This window comes from Trachymyrmex cornetzi, unplaced genomic scaffold (genome assembly GCF_001594075.2).
Source record: "Trachymyrmex cornetzi isolate Tcor2-1 unplaced genomic scaffold, Tcor1.1 scaffold1194, whole genome shotgun sequence".
In the NCBI taxonomy this organism is placed as follows: domain Eukaryota; kingdom Metazoa; phylum Arthropoda; class Insecta; order Hymenoptera; family Formicidae; genus Trachymyrmex; species Trachymyrmex cornetzi.
The window spans coordinates 233,642-258,904 of record NW_017295756.1 but is presented as its reverse complement, the minus strand read 5'-3'; the positions used below and the strand labels follow the sequence as shown (position 1 = coordinate 258,904).

Here is a 25,263-nt window from a genome sequence, read left to right as displayed (position 1 = left end):
CCCCCCTCTCGTTGCAGAACATAACGCGATGTAATCTGGTATCCCGCGATGGATGCGAGGCCGCCGGTCCATGCACTCATTTGTGCCGGCACCGTGGATTTGGATGAATCGATATCTCTACGACTCGACTCTCTCCCTCTGGCACTCTGGTCGTTACTCTCCTTCTCGCATCCAGTCGCCTCGGTGCGCCGATAATCCCAATCCCTGCTCCGCTTCGTCACTTCGTCTGCGTTGTCCCCCTTCAGTGGTAACGGCCAGACTATCGGAGCCACGGCGCCGGCTAGTCTAGTCAAATAAAAGTTGGAAGTCGTCTAGCCCCTGCCGAATTGTAAGCGGATGCCTACCCGATCAACTATATTCCGGGGGTTTGCTGACGATGTTATCACAATGTCGACATTTTGCCTTCTGTATCGAGTACTTCCAGCGTTTGCAGTCCACTCTGGACAATAGCCGCATGCAACACCGATGAATGAGCTGGAAAACTGTAGAAACAAAGCTGTAAAAGCAAAAGCACTGGTGAGATCAAAAAGATAATGTCAGATAAAAGTCATAAAAAGCGCCAGTAAATATATATAGTAATGGGCACTTGAATCCTTCTTTTGAAAGTTAAACAATACAATTTTACAAAGCTTCGAATTACTACGGATATTATAGGAAATTCTGGAAGTTCTAGAAGATGTGAACGATTTTAGAAAATTTTAAATATCTTGAAACTCTTGAAGCGCTCGAATGTGTAGAAAATCTTTTCTCAGAAGTAGTTGAGTATTTTAAAGCATTTAAGATTCTTAAAAATAAAATTATCTGTGTCTTTATATAAAATAGTGTAAAATATAGCGTTATAAAAAAAATGTATGCGTGTAAAATAGAGTTTTGTAAAGAAAAAAAAATTTTTTTATAAGAAAAAATTCATTTTTTAATATTACAGACTTACATAATCATCTTAAATAAGATTCTTAAAAACAGAACTGATATTCGCAATTTTATATAAAATACAAAGAGTAGATTAAAACATCAAATGTTATATAAAAGAAAAAATATATTTGAAATATTCAAGATTTACATAATTTTCAAAAGTTTCATTGGTTACCAATAATATTTGATCACTATATATTTGAAGCAAATTGACATGTCTGAACTCGTTATTATTGATGGGTAGAATCTTTTTTCTTTAAAAAAAAAAAAAAATGAAGATTCACATAATACACGGGTCAACTGTCAATTAGACGCTCGTCTATTAATAATACTGTTGGAAAAATGCTACATCTCAAACATGTCATCTGTACGTGCTTGTATTTATATAAGGTATTTAATAAAAGAAGATTTAACAAGATCCTCAAAATTCCGCGTTGAAATTTCTCCGATGTTATTAAAACGACGCTATAATACATAATCTGGGTTGTCTGTATAATGTGCCTTTTAAAATGCGCCGAGGCTCCTAGCGACAGTATCCCTGCTTCAGGTCTATTTGTCGCGCGGCGAACATTTATTTCTCCCTCTCAGCTTTGTAAATCTTACTCAAGAGCGAACCGTCCGTCTTCGGTCTTTTCTGTGCTGCTTTCTGCGCCGATCTCTCGCTCTTCATTTTATCTACCGTCTCTCTTTATCTATTTATTCCGACGTTTTTTTTGACAACTCCCTTAGCCAAGAAACCCTCAGTTGTAACGAGATTTATTGCTCTCGATCAATCATCTATGCTGAGATTGTCTCTTAGGCGCGAGCCATGTCCAATTATGAGCAAATTAATTTTTCATATAGAGATAGTAATCTCGAGCGTCATACCAATTTTCAAAGATGTAATAGATTGCCTCTTCGTGTGTTAAAAGTTGAAAGTGTATTACTATCTTTAAAAAAAAAAAATATGTTATTTAACATTATCATTTTCGATATTTTATAATCAACATACAAAGACATATAATGGACTTTCCGAAACGTGCAAAAATGTTAAAATTAATACAAAAATGTTTATTTTAACATTTTTACATGTCCCAGAAAATTCACTATACGTTTTTAAGTTAAAATTAACATTTTATTTTTTACAAAGTATATCTATGTATTGAGTATAAACAATTCATATACTTCGTGAAATATTTCAAGTTCATTCTTACTAATATTACATCTATTCAAGTGGAAGTTCTCAAGAGCTCTGTAACTTTTCTTGTAACATTTTTAATTTTTAACTTTTGTTGCCAATATATGTATCTGGCGACCTTTGTCAATGACATATATCAGTTCGCTACAGCTGGAGAGTTGGTTGAGAAAAGAACGCATTTATACACCGCGTGTCCAAGATCGAGTCGAATGTCGGTCGGAAAAATAAAGAAACACTCCAAGAAGTTCTGTTGCCTTCGTGATTTACAAGAGCCATATGGACATAATAGACTACAGCTTAATAGAACGCGAAATTTTAGTCGTACAGAAATGACCTAGATTTGTTTCTACAATATTCTACGCTACGCTACAGCAATATTAATATTTTTCGCTTCAAATCGACGGAGGCCGTGGTTGTTCACTTTGGTTGGCAGCTAATATTCGAGATTGTTAGGAAATTTCGGATGTTTACATAATTTAGGAAATCGTGCACGCGAAATACGAGAATTCCGTTATATTCCGATAGCTGCATAAACGAGATTCTATCGATACGTTCATTTCTGATATTTATCAGTTGATATGTCTGAAATTTGCGATCGAAATTCTATAATTTGGACATATTTAAAGACTTCATTAATACGAGTGTCAATTAGAACGTATGTAGCCTGTTAAAGTAAATCTATAATAGCATTGCACGAGGAAACGTGTGACATTTGAGAGAGCCATTAGAAAGAGAATTCGACTTTTATCAAGTCAAGCGACGATATGAAAAAGATAGAAGATTATATTTATGATTATGTAATTGTTCGTTAAATAGTGTTGTTACTTCTTAAGTTGCTATGCGTTCGTAAATTACGTTTCATAACTATCGGAGATTGACTCTCGATGTTGCCATGGAGAGTGAAAAACTCTCAGTCCTGCCGATGATAAATCCTTATCGTCGGCTATTTGTAAGTGACCAATTTCGTCAGAGACCTTCAATAAGAAATCAGTAAAACGAGTGTTCACACACACACACACGCACGCACGCACGCACGCATATACATCTTAACGACAATTGAAGAATTTCGAGCATAACAAGAACATTATAAATAGAGGGCTCGAGACTCTCGAAATTTTCGGAAAGAAATATCATGATATCTTGATAAACTTATTCATAATTTTACAATATTATCTACTATAGCTGATATCATCTCGGCTGTTTAAATCGAGAGCATGAAGGATTATCTTCAGTGCGTTGTTAAGTCTCATTCAGAATACATGAACGTTACTCAATTATGTTCATCAGAGGATGTATCAGAGGATGTAACACTTTTAGTAACAGAAATGACGCTCCGCTTGCTTAATATAATTTCTATGAGTATAATATTTCAATGTTGCACATAAAAAATAATGTCTTTTTTTTATCCCAGCATTTATAAATAATTATACTGGCTTTCATGCTTTTTATAACATGACGACATTCCGTTTATTACGCCTAATTTAAATTTAACTTGCAGCCGACCCTTTTAATTAAGTCATTTATTCAATTGTTGTGCCCTTGAGATTTCTGAACTTATTCTTCTCTCTTTTGTCCCGAGGGTGACTCATTATGGAGATTGAAAAGCAGAACATCTTGCTGCATTTGTACGAGAGAAACGTAACATCAAAATGATAGAAACATAGAAACAATGCAATTGTCGAGAGAAAACGCTAAATAATTATGATATTATAATATCTATGAAGGAAAAGCTTAGGAGAGAGATTACAAAGGAGAATTTATTCTTCAAACGTTCTTTCATCCCTCTCAATATGACGACGTTGACTATGAAGCAATCATTCTCATTTTCTATTAGAAGTACGATTGAACAGAGGAATCGAACGCAAATATTAAAGCAGCCTATGAAAAGAATTCGGAAAAATATGCTGATGCAATCAGTTTACAAACACTGAAAGTTAGAAAGGAATTTTAAAAAATTCTTTTTAATATACTTCACATCACGCCAATAAAAGAAATCGAAACGTTCGTTTGTATGTTTTACAAAAATATAGAACGTTTCAAGAGTAAACACTTTTCCTCGTAAAAAACGTTTTTGCAGAGAGTGCATCTTACGATCTTTATGTTCCAGTATATGTCTATATCCTACAAAACATTTTCGATCTCACATGAAAGAAATTGTTAAAGAGAATTGCTAAGAGAATTGCTATTATCCTACATTTCCTAAATTTTGTGAAGTAGATACGCAAATGTACAGTATTTTTTCTTTTTTATTTATTAATTTTTTCGTCAGTTTGTTAATTTTATTTTATTCTATCATATTTCTGTAGGATTTTAGTGAAATTAATTCTTGAAAGGATTGTTTGCGAGACTCTTAGTCTCACGATGTTCTTGTTATAAAGAGAAATCTAAAATTTAGAATTGACTTCAAAAGATAAATGGAAAGTGGCACAGTGGATCTGAGACACCCTGTGTACGACAAGCCGCCGTTACTCCGGCAGGCATTTTACCTCTTTCTAAAAGGACAGTCGAGCGAAACCGTCTGCGAGCGAGGTAAACCCAATGAGTGAAAGAAATTGTCGCGAACGTTATTGTTGGCGGAGAGAAGCGAAACGGCAGGGCGTGTAGTAGTCGCGATGAAGCGAATAGAAGCGCAAACTCGCTTTCGACCGAGAGAGGAAAAGAAGGAAGAGAGAGAGAGAGAAAGGTGGGGGGGGGGGGGGGGGAGGGAGAAGGGAGAGAGAGGAAATCGTGCCCGTGCGCGAGTCCTGGGTGGTAAAACAGGGAGGCGAAGAGGGTGCTAGAGGACCTGGAAGGGTGCCTAGGATGCGATGCGGTGGGGGTGGGTCGGGATTGGCTTTTCGCGAACGTGAAATTCAGTAGTACTCTACCACCCACGCACGTAGTACGCACGTTCGCTCCACGTGTGCTCTAGAAGTTATCCCCGTTCTTCACATCTAGCACCGCGTGCCAACAACGAGCGAGTTTCTCCCGGGCGAAGATTCCTCTGACGCGTCTTGGTGACGGAGTAATTTGTAAGTACATCCAGCTGGGAGTATTCGTACCTGTTATAACTCGAGGATAGAGAAGACTGTCGAACTGTCGAAGATCTCGAAGATAAATAACCGATGAAATGTTCATAACTGTTAATCTGTAATATCATAACGATTATCAGAGATGCCATGTAACGAGAAGACGGAGCGAACGACTTGCGTTTGTACAATATTTGCTGGTGTCATCGTCGTGACGTGAAGCGAATGAATTCCCTATCAAGCAAAGCACACTATCCACGAGGATAAGCGAGAGCAGAACCGGGTGAATGCCACGAGGCTCAGCGAAACAGAAATTTCTAATATCGAGAAGGAAATGAACCGACAACAACGTAATCTTCCATTTCGCATATTGAATACGTGACTTTCCGTCTCGACGATTTATTTTATTAATTCTCTATCCTACATAACGGAGATGAAATTAAAACCCCAATGTCGTGCCCGTAATGAAAATATACAAAATGATAAATTTACACTACACGAGGCAGAGAATTTCTCGCGTTGACAATGCCAGGGTCATAGATTTCGTAGGACGCGACGGATGCAGGTTGTCCTGAAAAAATCAAGAAGAGATCGAGGATTATAATCGTCCACGGTGTAAGGTGAGTTTTGAAAGAAATAAATTAATATTACATAGAAACAAATAATTAAATTATTTTATTCTCGATTAAAATTTGTATTGGTTTTTAATAAAATAAGATATAATTATCGAATTTTCGATAAACTGTACTGAGAGATAGATATATTATATCAGTTAGCAACTACTTAAAAAAGATTTTGTATATGATATAATACATACACAATTTTTTCTAATTTAATAATGATTATTTGGTATACAAGTATTGTTTATTTGCATATTTAAAAATAATTACATTTAAGTTTTTATTATACACACACATATACATATATTACAAATTAAAAAAAAATAAAGAAAAATATAATATGTAATTGGAATTATTATATATATTATAAATCTGTAAAACAATTGTCTTCAAAATTTCTTATTATAATTTTTCACTAGTTTGTTTAATTTTTTTTAACTAAAAATATATAATTTTACATGTTTCATACATTAATTTTTTTCAAATATATTAGACAGAAAATACATAAATCATATGCCCATTCCAAATAAAATAATTCCATTAAAATTTTTTCAAATTTTATAATAATGGATATATTGCTTAATTATTAAATGTAATAATATATATATTCTTTGTTTTTTTTAACAATAATTACATTACAGTTTTGTGGTCGTTATTACTATTATTTTTCCGTTTTTCTGGTATAAATTGTATCTAAATGTCAATATGTATAACATTAAGGTAATATATGACTATAAGAGAATGACAACAAATAAGAAATGAAATAGTATAATTACTACATTTATAATTTTAAAGACTATAATAAAACATAGCGTTACAATTTCAATTAATGATAAAGGATGTATAAAGATATTTTGAATACGATTAAAAATAAGGTTCTATTTTCTTGCATAAAACATACAACAGAAATGTTTATTACATTCCAATTCCTTTTTTAAATATTATATATATTAAAAAAAGTTATCAAAACTTAGTAGGACCGGAATATATTGGGATAAAATTCTTCATTAACGTCTAAATCTTAAAGTCCCAACTTTCTGTATAATTTTATATATTTCATAAAATTTGATGCATTCATTTATTGATTTATACCGCATAATATTTATACACACATTTTTACTTGTTCAGTGTTGTTATGGTTTTAAAATTGGCGTCGCTTAAATGATCAAAGATATGAATATGAGAAAAGGTTTATTTTCTCGCTTTCTCTCTCTCTCTCTCTCCCTCTCTCAAAAACATGAGTTATTGAAGCTTTAGCTGAATAATGGTTCATTAATTGACTCAAGTATTATACGTGTTTAAATAAAAATACTTCGAAAAATATCGAATGCACGTCCGGATTTTATATATATATTATTTAGTATTTTATTTTTACTATTTTATTATAATTAAAATATGTTAAACAAATATGAAAATTTTTTAGGAAAAATGTTTTGTTGCGCTTTCTATAATTTTTAAAGATTGGTTTAAAAAGATAAATTGAAGATGATTTTATGCTGTTCTTGCCATTACGATTGTCGCCACTCTCTTCTCTTATTCCATAAAATATTTTATATTACATAATTTTTAGTTTGCTTTATAATATTTTTTTCATTCATTATTGATAATGCTTACTTCATTTTTTCTCTCGACCGAATTTTCTTTCATTATTACTTCTATATTAAGCAAAAATAATCTGCTTACACCGTGACTCTCAAATGAAAACGTAATTTACCATATTTTCGTGGTAATATATTGCGCGAAATGAAAATATAAGGAGCATGAAATAGATATTATCTACGTCTTGCACTCATCTTTCATTTTTTTCGGGAAGCTCTTCTGACACAATTATATGAAATAGGAGACTTTACTTTCAATTATAAACTCAACATGTAGTAAATTGTTATTACAGAAAATTACAATTCACAGAAATGCATCTTGTAGTTTGATAATAAATAAATAAGAATTTATGATAAACCTTCATAAATTACTGGTAAATTGCATCATTTGAGATGTATACAGCTTTGGTCGCAAACATCTTTGGATGAAAGGAAATTTCTTACGCGTGTATCAGCTGCAGGTAGATTCGATTTTGCAAGTAACTAGATAACGTTTGCGGTTCTCGACGTTGCTTGAGTGTTCGTCTTCATTAAATGCAAAAGCGCTAATTGAATATTCTTCCCAAGAAACGAGATACCTTTATCTCGTAAAGTGGAATATAGAAAAAGTACCGCATGACATTTGCAATTGAAGTTTTATAAATATTGTAACTTTTTTAAATATAAAATTGAAAATTGCGCAAGAATGACATGAGTTATGATTAAGTAATATATATATTAAATACTTTATACATTTATTAACTTCCGTACTTATTTAGTTAGAAGCAGAATATTACCCAGATAGCAAAGTGATGTTATTTGTAGTCATTTTGACATCCAAATAACATTAAGTAATGTCATTTTGACATCAATTAACACTTGATAAATAAGCTTGCTAATTATTGCTTGGTAATTATTCAGAAATTGAATTACTGGATACTTATAACAGAATGAAAAATATTTTTTTGTAAAAAAAGAAAAGTTAGCTTGATAAACTATGATGTAATTTTAATTATTTTTACATTTCACTGACATATTATTGTGTAATTATACTTCACCGACAAGGTACATGACTTTATGTTATTTTATTATAGACAATATTCTTTATATATAACCTGAGGTTTCAATTGTATAATTATTCTTTCTTAGATATGAATTTATTCGCAACTTAAATTAATTTCTAATGGACGACTTGCGCTTTTTATGTCAACGACAAGATTACGCGTGCGATTTTATGTAATGTTTTATTTAATCGTATTTATTTCCATTTAAGAGATTATAACTGTAATTTAAGATTCATGACAAAATTTGTAACATTGAAAATGACCCGATCGGAGTCGAAACGTTTGTATCTAGAGATTTTAATTTGATTTAATTAAATACGTTTTGTTTAAATATTGGTTCTATGCCCTTTTTAATTGTCATATTGTTTTATACATACGGAACCTTATTATTACTTATTAATTATTTGTATTTAATTATTTTATAATATTTAATAGTGTTAATGAGTTTAATATTTATTTCAAATATTGCAATAATGTGGTGTAATCCTGTGTGTAACTATGCAACGACACGATGTAATTTTGTAGGGTAACACGATGGATTTTCGCTATCTTTCTCACGTGTTTTTCTTATGACGGTTTAAGAAAAAGTGTCGATCGCCTTGGATAAAGATGGGCGAGATTGGAAGATCGAAGATTGAACGGTCGTTCATGTGACAAAAGCCAAGCCATAAAACTTTGGCCCAAAGTAGAACTTCTACAAACTACTATGATTATTGTATTTCGATTTATGTCATTTTATTGCTATTTTTTACTATTACTCGCGCTTTACTTTTCATCTATTATGATACTCGTATTACACAGCAATTTAATATATTAGAACTTTTGAAATTATCAATATTTATACAATATTTTAACTTTATCAAGTACAACTATTAATATAATTTTATCGGAATAAACATTATATAACGTATTATTATTATTCTGTAATATGACAATATAAAATAATTCGCAGGACATATACGTGAATTGTACTATACACTTACACAGATACACTTTACGAGATTTAGTAGAAACGAAATGTAGTCGAGAAGAATCATTGCATCTCTTTTTTATTCCTGTATTAGACTGCACTAGAACTTTTTTCGCATTTTAACCAAATATCAACATACACCTATTTCACTTTAAATTTCAAAAGTGTATCTAGTTTAGCTATAAAAAAACTTATTATTGAGAAACAATATACTTGTTTGTGTGTGTGTGTGTGTATTGTTTTTTTTATTTATAATCTATTTTTTTGAAAAAGCTATGTGAGTGAGATGTTTAGTCTCGTTCAACAAGGTGATCTCCTTTGTACGTATATTATATATCGTTCCAAGGGAAACGCAATTACGCTTGTAACGTACCAGAGTTTTTGTCGAAAGGATGACACATTGGAATTCATTGATTTTTTTTTCTCACGTCGTGAAAAAAGTATCGATCGCGAAGGACGAAAGACCGTTTGACAAGATGCAATGATACGGAGGTTGGATATTATCACTTTAAGGAAAAACTTCTTTTCATAGAATAAGGAATATAACAAACTTTTTATTTTTCTTTTTTTTTTTAATAATTCACATACCTCATAAATATACTTTTTCATAATACATATGTACATGTTTTTACTAAAATTTATTTGCTGTTGACACTATAAATGTCTTTTTTAATGTATTAACACATAACATTTTTTTAGAAGCAGTAATTCGTGCGAATCGTAAAATACTCCGGATTGATTTATCTTTCCATAAAATATCTGTACTATTATATTATGTACCCACATACACATTAATAACGAATATTACATTATTTTAATTCAGTTTTTCTTTATTATTTCTTCCACATTAAGAAATAATAATCGGCTTAACATCTCTCTCAAATGAAAATTTGATTTAATTATTATATTTTCGTGATAATACTTCGTGATATTCGGATAACTGTGAATGATAAGTTACTATAAAGTGGCAGTAAATGATGTTATTGCTTAATCTTATAATAAATTGCTTCTAATAATTATTAAGTATACGAGGAATCGATGTAAAAATTATAAGTTATCACGTTATTAAAATATTCTTAGCATTTACTTGTCAATAACGTGCCACACATAAAAGACACCACTTTTGCTGCAAAAGTAAAGCCATGAAGCAGTTACTTTCAAAGAATCATTTGTCTTCGCTGAAGCTGTTTCGAGGTTCACGTCGCTTAGGGTAAGATGCCAACGTACAGCTTCTTGCAATGGGTATTTCTTTCGCTGAAAAGAACACATAATCGAAAAACGACGTGGCTCTCGTCTCTCTGGGGTAGGAAAATGTTATCAAGAGAGATTCTGACCGAGAGGAGGAATTAAATGTTGAGTGCTTGATACGACCTTACTTGATTTAATAAAGAGCTATTTGATTCTCGGTTGCTTTATGTATATTGTGATTTCCGTGACTGGACTTTCATTTCCTTCCTTTTTCTTTCTTTCTCGCTGCTCCTCCTTTTTTTTGCTGGATAATCTATGAACATCCGACGTCAAGTTTCCGTCGAGCATGATTTAAGCGAAACGGGTTGTCACATGCGACGTGTCTGATCTACGTATCGTCGCGCATGACCGACAGTCATGTATAAATGCACGCGCTATAAATACTAAAATAACAGATTGATTTATGATCGCGCGTATCATCCCTTTTTTCTTTTGATTTTCGTAACACGTCCGCGCAGTTTATTCTGTCTCTAGATAAAATACACATATTTTTTTATTTGTTAACGAATTAAAATTTTCAGTTGGCATGTTTACGATGAATATCTGGCGTGAAACCAATATCTCTATACACTACGCGATGGCTCGATATGTTTGCGCTAATAATATTCTCAATTATTATAATTTTTCCTCTATTTATCTCTCTACGTTATTATAATGATTACAGATTTATTTAATACGCCAGTGCAATCATCGTAATTGAATTTATAGCAATACAAGTGAGTGCTCTTTTTATATTTTCTCAATAAGCTTCGCTCTAATTCCTTCGCGAAATACGACGCTGTTACGTTTGTGAAGTTCAGATTGTAAGACGCTTAATTCTCCTTCGCTGCTTGACTCATTCGTTCAATAACTTGGACTCGATCGTTTCGACATTATACGTGATATCTATTATGTGCCATTATCCCCGAATATGAGCGAAGGCTGAAGGATTTGAGGATTTTCTCGTTCGGCGTTGTCCCGTTACATACACAATGCCAGGAAAAAAGATTCTTACATATGTATAGAGAGATTGTACGCGAGGAAAGGAGAGAAAGAGAGCTGGAGAGGACAGAAAAGTGAATCTGCGAGAAAAGGAAGAATGGCTGATGGTAAAAGCGAGAGATTTTACAGGCATGAAGGCGATCGCTCGATATGTCGGATTTTACACATATGTACGCGCGCTTACGCGCGTCGTATCGGCCATACAGGCATAGACTGAATCCCAACGGCTGAATGAATTTTGAATGCGGCTAAATACAGCAGCGATATATCTACGAGATCGATAACGGCGTGTTTTCACGAGGAATGGACAAGCGTATAAACGGATATGTAGATAGCTATCGGACGTTCGAAATTTCCGCCACTGATGCTAGTTCGTTCGGCCAGTGGATCTGGTAGAGCTTTACCGGTCGCCTCGATGACTCCTCCTGGATAAATTCGCAATAAAACCGAGAAATCACCGTGGTATTTTGAGTTTTGGAAACCTATTTCATATTTGAGCCGATTAAACGTATCTGAAACACGAATGGAATTTATTTAAAAAACGGTGATTATATATAAATATGACTATGATAAAAACGGTGAACAGTTACGTTGACAGGAGATCGTCAGAATTAGGAATATATTTGTCTTTCTCTTGTATACGCGTCATTTTGAGCGTATTCATAGTGTACCGATTGGAGCGTATCGCAAGCTATTTGTTTCCATTGCAGGCTGCTTGATCCGTTTGTAAGCGTTTACACGAAGTTTACAAGCGCTTCATCAAGAGTATCTCTATCTATTGAAAATGGGACGCTGATCTGCATATTCGACTACACAAGGAAAACCTAAAATATATATGTTACTCCAGAATTCGGAAAATAAACGCGTAACGTTATTCTCTTGTGAAGAAAATTAACAATTCTCCTTTAATGTAATACAAATATTATTTCTCAATGTTTCGAATATTCAGCCATAAATAAAGAATGTACTAAAATGAAATTTATTAAAAAAATAATTAACAAGTTTTAAAAGTAACAAAAGAGGTTTTTCATTAATTTAATTTTGATGAGATTTTATTTTTAATGGCGTCATAGCTTGAAAAGTATGCTCTCTCTCTCTCTCTCTCTCTCTCTCTCTCTCTCTCTCTCTCGCACTCTCTCTTTTGTTTGAGCTGAGAAAATGCAACAATGCTTTTCATAAAAATTGACTAAACTTTACAAGGAAATAACGCTTTATATCCACTTTTTTCTCCGGTTTAAAATAGCTATCCCACATTTAAAAAAGTTTAAGTAACTTTATTTAATGATTAATTCTTCTCAAAAGATCTACTTGAAAGTTTTGATTGGCGTATTCACAGTTGATTAAATATGATTAAATACGAGTTTCAAAAATAAAACACGCCATTTTTGAGGTGTTACATTTTAACGATAACTTGTTCGTGACGAAGAAAAAGAGAAACCCTACGTAGAGAGACTCGGAGAAAACTCAAGGGCTCTCTACCCTAGTCTCAGAATATCTCGAGATACCCCAATTATCAGACAATAAAATCTCTAAGTTTTCTTGAGAATTCTCTCTCTTTTGACGTTTATCAAGCAGATATGCATGTCTATGTCATTTTTATAACTTGAGAATTAAAATTTTTATCCTATTTTTTAAAATGTTTTATTTAGGATTATTAATATATTATATATTAATATATTATTAATATATTAAGAGACGACAGAGAAACTTATATAAACATACGAACTTATTCTCTATGTTCTCTTGTTTATTTTTAATAAACTAATATAGAAGTAAGTTTGAATATTGTCCGTATATTTTAATTTTATATTATATGTCATATAATATTGAAAAATTAAACACACACATACGCGCGCTTTTTCTGTCTTTTCTTTATTCTCTTTTTTTCCTCCCTTTAAAAATATTTTTATTTTTTTTAGAAGTATAATATAAACTTTATAGAATATTACAAAAATTTTAATACAATTATAATACTTTTTTAAATTCAATTTTTTTACAAATTTAGACAACGATAAATTATGCAATTTTTCAAAAGTGTCTTCCGAGAAGATTGCAGATGAACGTGTTGTTCTATTATACCAGTGAATTAATTGAGTTTGCGAAAGTCGGAGAGAAGCTTTGCACAATATTGTCAACGATATAAATTGATTCAATCTACGAGATGCGAAGAAACGGTACTAAGGTGGCCTCCATTGTGCAGTATGATTGTTCTGTTTCTAGACACGTTTTTCTCTGATTCAGTATTATCTTTTTACATTTATACAATATCACTCAGAATTTTTATACAAAATATTTGAAACTGTCTCCTGTTCCTTTATTTGCGTTTTCTTTCATTAATGTAGATCAAACTTGCGAGATATTCTCGTATCTTTTGAATTATAAGTAATTGAATGTAAGAGGCTTTTCGCAAATTGAGTTTTAGGGCTGCATTAGCTTAACAGAGACAAAACCTTAATCTTCAATTATTACTAAGTAGATTTTATTTCGACAAATTAATTAATTTAACTTAACCACAATTTAATAAAGGCATTTAACTTTAACGTTAAAAAACGATATACTCGAGGAAGAGATCGAATGTTAATCAACTAAATTCTTCTTTCATGAAAGATCTTTCTCAAATGTACGGATGAATTTGCGGAAAAAAAGTAATGATGATCTGGCGACAATTTGCATATTTATCTCTAATCTGAATACCCAATTAAATCACAATGAGCATTTTAGCCCTTATCTTTATAATGCAAAATTGTGGGCGTTTCAGTGGCATTCAAATAATTATGCAGATATATGCAGAAGATGATACATATACATACTTTGCATTTATGCTACTCATGATGGCATTTATCATCCCATCCCCTTCCCTTTTAATATAGTAATAAACATTGATGTGTAAGGTAATTTAATTTTAATATATTCTATAATAATAATTAATAATAATAACGGAAGACGCAGTAAATTATGTATTATCGAGTAATTTAAATTTTTATATAATTGTGCATCTTCTTGTGCATCATCTTAATATAAAATGACTTCTGTAAGAATATAAATTCTGAGAATAAATTAGTTACTGAATTCAATATATGCATATACAGGGTATTAAAAAAACCTTACTTAAAAAATTATTACTTATCGACATCTATGTATCACATAGACACATGCGACGTGAAGATTTAACTTAGCGTTTGCAAACTGCATTCTAAATGTTCTTATTCAATTTCCATACACACTTTATAGTGTAAAATTTCACCGGGAATAAATAAGTTGTCATCAACTGGCGATTATAATTGGATGGGAATTATGGAAGATCACCTCATTGGACCTGTAATTCTTTCAAATAAGCTATCATTAGATGCTACTTATCTCAATTTCTCTTTTTTTCCCGTCGTATGCGAAAGTCAATTATGATACAAGCATACAAAATTGTTTATATTATCTCAGAAACGGTTGATTCTGCGATCTATGTTCACTTAGGCTTTTTTAACTGTATAGTGTGGATATACTCTCTCTCTCTCTCTCTCTCTCTCTCTCTCTCTCTCTCTCTCTCTCTCTCTCTACCATATAAATGCTGAATAATTTTTCTAACACCCTGTATACATAAATTGTTCATGCCATTATCTTATCAGTATATTAAAAATATGGAAAATACATGTAAATCGACAGATATGTCGCTATCGGATACATTTTACAAATCGATAAAGGAATTACCTCTATAGTAGGTCACGCGCACAAGACGAGGAAGGCATGTAAGAGGGATGTGAATTAAATGGAGATACGTTAGAGAGAGGATTTCTAATTAGACCAACTGTCCCTTTAAGTGAGATTTACTGTGAATACTACGTATTAATTGGCTGCTACCAGTGTTGATTAAACGAATTATTTGGCAATTCGCTATTGTCGAAGGATTCCCTTTGACGGAAATGATAAGGCGCATGAATGTATGTGCTACATACATTCCACATATGTGTGCCTGTGATACTATATTTTTACTCGCAGATCATTCAATTATTTGTGTTGTAACCGGACACGATGGTAATTTCATCGAAATGTAAATACAATTAAACATTAAACATGGACATTCGTCTCCTCGTTGATAGCGTACAATTAAATTTGCAAGAACGATAGCATATCGTTTCACTTTCGAAAGCACAGAACGGTGTTATCGGTTATTTGATATTAAATAGATATAGAATTTATGTTTTCATTTGATATTCAATATTGCACGTGCCATATTAATTGCAAATTATAGAATTTTGATGGAAAATTGAAATACATTGTAATAGTCGAAATTTAATTATATTTTATATAAGTCTTTACAAACTAATTTGTAAGGTTACTAGGAAAGAAGGTGGAGTATATCAACTCTGTTTTTTCGAGTAATGACAGTGGAACCATTTTCTCATCATTTTTTTTTTCAAGAACATAATTTTTCAAGATATATATTTCATCACCTTCTTTTTTAAGAAAAAAAATTATGAGAAAATGATTCCACACACACGATATTCAAATTTCAGTATTCGGTATCTCTCTCGCAGCAACTAAATTAAAATCTTGTTAAAATAATGTCCTCATCAAATGCGATAAATGTGCCAACAATTGATAGCGATAAATAGGATCTTATTATTAATTTGCACTTGATTGGGGTTTAATTTGTAAAAGACTATTCATACTCAACCATTTGTAGCATAAAAGTCGTGATACGTATAGTGGGGAGAATTTCTGACTGAAAATGAGCGAACCAGTAAATTCTGATCATATTAATCAGAATTCCGGCCATCATAATTGGACATCTGATTATCTTGACTAGAATTCTGATTGATATGATCAGAATCTACTGGTTCATTCATTTTCAACTAGAAATTGTTCTCAATGTATCTATCAGTGTCAATCAATAAAAGTTGATATTCCAAACTTCACAAAGAATAATAATACTATGCGACCATTGAAAATTTTTAGAGCTTTTTGAAATGTTAAATCTTCAAATAGTGCAAGAAAATTTATTGAAATGTAACTAAATCTTAGTCATCTGATCAAAATTCTGAAGCATCTGGAAGCTCAAAAGTTCAACGAATAGAGAAAACCTACAGAAAGAATAAACGGGAGCGAGTCGAAGAGATGAATACGATGAAACTGATTTTCGAAGCAACGCGCATTTTCACGCGCAATATCCTTGACTCCACAAGCGGTTGCCAAAGTAGCCGTATAATGAAAAGTGGCTGAGGTGCCTTCAGGAATTCCGACGATTCTTTTTTTCCTCGTTTACATAGTCGTACGCCGATGGAAATTACTTTCCAGCCAAAGTTAGCTTCATAAAAAGCGAAAGGTACATGGGTAAAACGGTCTCTTATGATTAGTCTTTTTTTTCTTTTTCTTTTGGCGCCACGAAATACGGCAATCCTAAAGATTCAGTCTTGAAAATTCAGGATACTTAATATCGTGAAAATTATCTCGATATTTTTGTACAATAAATTTTGGAATGCAAACATATTTAAATAGATATATGACAAATTTTTATAATTGTTGTACTTAGATATTATATTTCAATTTTATATTAGTTAAAAATATGGATAAAAATTGTATATAATTATTTTAAAGCATATAATCTGCGTACTTTCTTTTGCATTTACGTAATTTTTGTTGATTTTATTTTGAAAATTTGTAGATAATAGATTCGATGCTATTATTTGAAATTAAGAATTTAACTATCTTGTTAACTAAATAATTTAATTTTGCTATTTTTCAATCTAAATATTAAATAACTTTTGCTCTCAATTAGTGAGTTATAAAAATTTTTGCAGCATAGACATATATAAATATTATGGTCACATGTTAGACCGAAACGTTTACCTAATTTTATTTTGAAATATATACTTTAAGCTAAACACATCAAGCGTTGTGGCTGGATGCTCCTTATTGTTTACAATTTATAAATATTATGCATTTGTAAATAATCAGTAAGGCTTTTACAAAATCGTGTACTTTTCTGAATTCTTTTTCTTATAATATAAAAAAATATATTTTTATCTGAGCTCATGTAACAATATACTATATATAATGAAATATTAACTTAGCCATCTGTAAAATATTACTTTTCTTATATCAGTAAGCTAGTAATAATTATAGAACAATTTCATAAACAACGACAGCAGAGATTTTTTTTAATTTATAAAATAAAAGCGATCTATTTGTGGTCGACCGCATCGCGTATCTCTTTATTGCAAAAACGGATTCCTATTTATTTACTTTTCGAGCAACGAGATGAGAACTGCGTGATGATGGGCGGTTAAATTTGAAACGGAAATGTGTAACAAGAGTGATCCATCGATCCCGGTTGCAGATTGAGGACCGGATAGAGCCGAGTCTCTGAACCAAGTATGAAGGACTTATGTACATACATTGAGATATACAGACATGAAAGGAAATTGAATAGTGCTTTTACTTGGCACATAGAGAGGTAAAGCCAGAGCTCTGTCATCGTTTACAGACCGACCATTTGGTTAAAGGGCCAATCTAGTCGATCGAACCACGTGCGCACGATGTCGCATTTATATCGATTTGAAACCGCATATCGCGTAACCGATATGTCGGTGCATGCGATTGGACCCGTTTGTCATACTAAGCAATGACCGTAAATTATATTGTGCACTATATCGACACCTCAAATCAAACAGCGCATAAATATTTGATATCTTGCTACATTTCTATTTAACTAAATTCTTTTATATCTGCTATTCAAATTGAAATTTACTCTCTAAAATCTTTAGCGTGGCATCTAACTCTAAAGAGTGAAAAAGAGTGCCAATTAAATCAGTATTGAAAGAGTAGCTTAATTGTTCATTGTTAAGAATAAGATTTCACTTTTAGAATTAGATTTTACTCCAAAGATTGTAAAGAATAAAACTATAAAATGACAGATTTATTTGAAATAGAATATTAATTTTTATTATATAAAATTCTGCTTCTTACAAATTATATTATCAAGGATTAATTTTTAGATTATTATTGAGAAAAAATTTAATCTAATGAGATTAAGAAAATAATAAATCGTAGTGGATTTACTCAAAAGCATGTAAAACAACATTTTTAAGAAAATTTCCTAAAATATACTATTATTAAAAATATTATTATTTGTTAAATAATATTTGTTTGAATACGTGAACAATTTTTTCAATATAGATATTCTATATATGAGAATTGTACAATTATTAAAATTCAAGATATATGTATAGCAATATGTGGGTATGTCATTAAATACAACATTACATTTGTATTTGATAGTATATTATTATTACTGTAAAATATAATAATGTAATATATATTTTTATGCTACAAGCCGCAAAAATCAATACACTGAAAAAAATGCGTGTAACTTTACATAGAAATTACATGTCTATGACCGGAAAATTATCTAAATATGATTAGAAATTTATAATTTCCAGTAAATTTCCAATCATATTTATGTAATTTAAATAATTTTTCAGTCATAAACATGTAATTTCCATGTAAAATTACATGCATTTTTTTCAGTGTATAGATGGAAAGAAGGGACAATAGTAATAAGTTGTATTTAATAATAGTTAAGTATACTGCAGTTGATAATTGAAAATTTTCTTATCAATCTGCGATATATTTATAACAGAGAGAGCAAGTACAATATATTATAAACCGCATTATTTTTAAATAGTTCATTTTCGATGAAAGAGTATTTAACAAATAAATTATAAAAATTGTTTTATGCGACCGAAAGGAATGTGGCTAACTTCAATAATATTAAAATGTCAGGTCATAAAAATTAAGCCACTGGAATTATAGTTACAATATTTGAAATATTTGGTTCTATAAAGTTTAATCATTCGAATTTTGAGAACAAAATTTTCTATTCGCAATTAAATTATATTTATGATATAATATGACATATTAATATTATAACATTTTATTAAATTATTTCAACAGTATGAGCGTATTGTAATATTATTGTAGATACAATTTTCTTTTAATCTTTCGAATGTTATTTTGTATAATTGTTGATAATTTATTGCATTGCTGTCCTTTCAAAAAGCGCATTTTTGCTTTGCGTGTTACAGAAAATAACATGTCCGCTACGGAATCGTGCGACGATGATGCGAGCCCAACACGCCGGCCGAGGTAAGAAAGTTTTGATATAATTACATATTACACATTAATTATATCTATGCTTTTAAAAACTGAAATAGCTCTATTCGTATTTCGTTTATACAAGAAAGTGAAAAGCATGGTTTAATTCGTTTTGCCATCTCTTTCTCGCCATTTTGAGTTCGGCGGCTTGTGCCACGATAATGAGAAACATGAATTTCGTGGAAAGTATAACTTTTCCGAGGTACGTCAGTAATTAATTTAGTGTAAACGCAGCGGGATATTTAATCAGACGGCGAGTTAGCGGTTCGTCTCCTCTCTCTTTCCTTCTCCTAATTAAATAACAACTTGCTATGCATTAATTGTAATAATACGATTGTCCGAGCTTGGTGCGCGAGAATCGCGAGTTGTTACGAGCGTGTGGATGATGTATGAGATATACTTTCACTGAATATACAGACTTCGCAATGGTCATTGTGCGGTAACGAAATGCCGCATTATATTATATCACCAGGAAAATGTGTCGCGGTTATAACATTTCCGCTGAATCGATCCAGCCTAGGAAGAGCAATTAAAATATCCATATACAGCTTACGTGATTGTATGTGTTTTATATATAATATATACATGTATATTTGTGCACGGCTGGAAACTTCATTACTTAGAAAAAAATTCGTTACTTTTTGTTATTTTTATATAAAATAAAATATTAGAAAATAAAAAAATTACATTATTTAATTAATAATATTAATTGTAAAATCGATATTAAAACTTAAAATATTTTATTATTTTATTTTTAAATTTATTTTTGAAATCAGAATGCAGTAAAACCGGCAAACCTATCTGTAACTGACCATAAGCTAACTTAATCTTTATATAGTGTTGCGTTATTGTGTCAAATAACTCTATCAGAACTGAAGGCATTCCTGTATTTATGGGAAAACCCTCCAAAAACTATCGCATTACATGTTTGTGTTTTGTCCAACATCATGAAATATGCATATAAATCAACAAAAGACCTTTTACATTGAAGTGAAAGGATTCTAGAAATTCTCATGTATATATACATTCACTTATAAATATTTTGTATAGATGATTTCTGTGAAAGAAAAAAAATAGGAGTATACATTACTGTCACTATGTGTCAGTTTTGAGGCCCATTTTGTCAGATCTCTTATTTTTGCCTATCTTACGAAAAAATTAATAATTGCAAAATTGCAAATAATATTATAAAAACTGCTATATCATCTGATAGAAGACATTTTTTAGTTTGTATTTATGTTTCTAAAGTTTCATTTTTAGCTTTTGTTTAAGAAATACGATCTAAAAATAAAGTCGTTCATCTATTTCTACAGCATGGATGGTATTGTCCACCTCTCTGTGTGAGATACATAAATACAATAAACTTTGCTGCTGAAAAATGTAAAATTAATGTAAGTCATCTCTGGAAAGAATAATATATATTATAATATGCTTGAAATCTTATTAGCCTATCAAGGTCTACGGCTAATAAGTAATTTGTTTATAATAACTAGCTACAAAATTGATTCTTATAACGTGCTTTTTATGTTAAAAATGCTTTTTCATATTCCCCGAGTTTATTTCCATTTGTTTTTTTTTACTAACTTTGGTGACATAGCCATGTATGGGTTAATCTCTAAGAAATTGTCACTTCATTTCTTACAAAGATATAATTGTCCGGCATAATTTATTACTCTCTATGTAACTTATTTATATTTTTTTCCTTTTTACGTATAAATTTAGAATATAAAAGAATATGCAATTGTTCATAATCTTGAATATAGTAAACTATGAGAACTTATAATTTCTGACTTGAGACTATGCATTATGCAGTGCTTCCCGCGTTAACAATATGCTTGAAGTCAATAACAAAGCTTTGATCGAACCTGACGTATTAGCTTCTGTGCCACAGCTTTTGCTAATCCGGACTCATGGACGGAGTTTGCAGTTGACCCGAATCCTCTTGCGGAAGTAAAAAGAAAGCTAAAGTTGAAAACAAAAATAGAAACAAAACCGGGAAAAGAATGGGGAAATCATTTCGAGGAATATATGCTTCAATTTCACGAAAAAATTTACTCGAAGTATAGTGAATTATTTATTTTTGAAAACCATGTATAATAAATAATAATGGTAAATTTCATTGTTGCAAAAAGATATTTTAACAAGTCTGTTTAATGAATAATACGAAGTATAAGATGTTTACAACATAATGGTTATAGCATCATTATTTCGTTGCGTATAACTTTAACGTTTGGTGCTTAAAGCACTTAATGATGAGATCAACATTTGATTGAATCTCTTTTAATGGCAATTCTTACGATCATTAATTACAACATATAAATTGCAGCAATTGCAAGTGTCGATGTGGATACGGTTGTTCATAAAAGGAATACCTGTTCATAAAACAATTTTTCGATTTAAGAATTAATTTGTTACTTACTATAATATTACGATATTCACAATTAGGATTTTAATATCTCTTTCAAGATATTTATCCTGTATACTTCAATAACAAAAACATTATATAAGAATATATATATATAAATACAATATTAATATAATATATAATAATAATATATAAATAAATATAACTATATATTAATATTGTACTTGAGAAAATATTTATGTATTTATTGACAACTAGAAGTTCTTAATAAGATAATTATCGCAGAAACAATAAAATAAACAGGATGATCATTAATGTTTATTATTTGCGTACTTTATTATCTTAATTACATTGTTTTAATTATTTTCATGTTATAAATACAAAAACATAGATATGTATAATATTTGCGAGAAGTTTTTAATCATCGCCGATCGTAAAACTCGGGAGAAACAATTTGCGTTGATCATCCCAGAAATTGGTTTTCATTACTCTTATACAATAATAACACCAGTATATATATATATATAATTAGCGTGTTTACATTATACATTACTCATGTATGATATAAAACTACGTACATATATCTTTTTGCACGAAAATAAATGACGCATTTTTCAATAATATTATATTCCATTTTATGTAATCCTATCTGCTATAATTTTATAACGTTTAAATAAATAAAAATAAAATAAACTATAAATGTATGATAACAAGACAACCGAGAATTTTTAAAATTAAAAACGTAATAGAAATTCATAGAATAAGATAAGTTTTATTATTTGATATAATTACTTACTGAAATCGTAATAGTACACGATTTGAGGCTCCGTAATAAAGACAACATAATAAGGTTGTCTATAAGTACTTTCAAACAATGAAATTTAGGGCCATATGTCAACGGATTATTTTATTTACATTTATGTATTATTTTATGTAAATCTTGTTTTTATATATCAACATTTTTGTTTTTTCAAAATATTAGCCCTTGTAAAAAATGGACATGTGAACATGATAATTTTACACGAAATCTGCACATGTCCTTTTTAGTCACTAGAGCACAGCTGATAATTTTGCATGAAATTTGAACATGTCCTTTCCAGTTATTAAGGCGCAGCTAATGATAACACATTAACAATAGACATGCGTAAATATGCGTTGCTACATGATTCTATCGCTATCCCCACTTGTGCTACGCATATGTATCTTGCGCGTATGGAAGGGATTTTGTGTAATGTGCGCTATTTCGAGATTCGCTATTACGAAGTTTCAGTGTGAATGCAGAGACGTAGAAGTGTATAACATTGAGAACTTTTGATCAGGAAAAACAATTTGCGTTGGTTATTCCAAACATTGGTTTTAATTATTTTTATATAACAGTAATTAGCGTCAATTATGCGTTTACAAATAATTGTAGAAAAAAATTAAATATTGTGACTAACAAACTTCATATCATATATTGTTTTAACATTTTCAATGTGCGCGATAAACATATGATATAAAAGAAAGTATAAGTATATATATTTTTTTATACGAAAACGAAATGATGCATTTTTCGACACTTTATTGTTTTCGATTTTTCGCTATTTTATTTTTCTGACATGTATACTTTATAACATCTATAAATAACTATAAATAAATTAATGACAAGACGTCCTTTAAAATTAAAAAATGTAAGAAACTAATAGAATAAAACAGTTGACAACATTTAATATGATTATAATTATATGTTATATATTTTACTTTGAATTAATTACGGCAACGTTTAAGTATGTTTAAACGTTAAATTACTAATTAATTAATTTCCTTATGTTTCATACTATCTTCAATAATTTTCAAATATATTGTAAAATCGAGAACAAAACGACTAAAGATAATTTAATAGTAATTTATTTTATATTTTAGGGAGAGCAGAATTCATAGCGTCGGTTTGCCAACCAAAACTTCTCTGCTTCCGGAACCACCACGCACCGGAAATGACGTACCGCCGCCAATACCACGCCGACATTCTGCCACACCGGCGGTAATAAATTTTATTTGTTTTTAGCTATCTTTAGTCTAGTGAATTAGTGTTCTGTTTAGGCGCAATATATTGTATATTATATATTATATGTTATATATTTATAGGTATGATACTTTCATATATGTTTTGTTTTGAATCAATTTGAGATTAGTCTTATCTAACTAATCTCGGCACATTTCACAAATAATACATTTCACTCAACACAAATCATTTAGTAAAGCAAATCGACATAAATGTGATAAAAAATATATATAATTTTTATAAAACCATATTAAAAACTATTAAACAAAGATTTTTTTCTCTTGTTTATTGTTATATTAACACAATGATATGGAAAAAAGCGAAAATTTTAAAAATTGAAACAGCACAAAAAAATTTTGATATTTTTATTTATATTTTTGATGTTGGAAAGATATTAAAAATCTGAGAAGGCAAAATTTAGATATAATTTATCTATAATTAAAGATTACTTAATATAAAATATTATTATACGTGTACTAGCAATGCTGATCGTACCTGTTAAAAAATATATTAATTAGTATTACTTACCAACGCATATATTCATAGTTTGTCTGCTAATAGTGTATTGCAATATTGTATATTTATTGGACAATTGAGAGACATTAAAGAGAAAGTTACTAAAATGATTTAGGGGGAAAAGTAGAGTTGGCGAGGTGGGAGATACTAAAAGGATTTTCGAACTTTGTATCTCCTCCTACGCAGGTATAAGTTTGGAAAGTTACCGCATGGTCGGTATCCCAGCGTACCACATAATCTCGACACCTTAAATCACGCGACTAAAGCCCGGTAGTTAGTGGTACGCCGCTACTTTGCGAATTAATATCAGCGGATGAGAAAACTGTCTGACAAAATTGGAATCCTGTGCCAAAAAGGCTTTTATGAAGAAAAAGATGATTGAACAAACACGTAAAATGTATTTTTTGCGACAATTAATCATCCTGTAATAATACATTCATCACTATGTCTGCAAAAAATATGCACATTATTGCCCAATAAATATCAAATATAAGTATAAATAATATACAGACTATTTGTGTGTGTAAACAAATATATTTCACTTTTTTAAATTTCATTGTGTAAACTTTATGAAAATTCTAGATTTATATAGGATATTATGTATATGGAAAACTTTAGATTGATCTGATATAATTT

At 30.6% G+C, this 25,263-nt stretch overlaps 1 protein-coding gene across 1 annotated transcript in view; it reads left to right on the top strand.

Moving 5' to 3' along the window:
* LOC108766887 (atrial natriuretic peptide-converting enzyme) overlaps positions 1-25,263 on the top strand; it is an 89,894-nt gene that overhangs the window by 46,512 nt on the left and 18,119 nt on the right. The window contains exons 4-5 of the mRNA XM_018516440.1: positions 19,636-19,696; positions 23,973-24,090. Of these exons, the coding sequence (XP_018371942.1) occupies positions 19,644-19,696; positions 23,973-24,090 (171 nt within the window). The 5' untranslated portion in view covers positions 19,636-19,643. The remainder of the gene's footprint in view (positions 1-19,635; positions 19,697-23,972; positions 24,091-25,263) is intronic.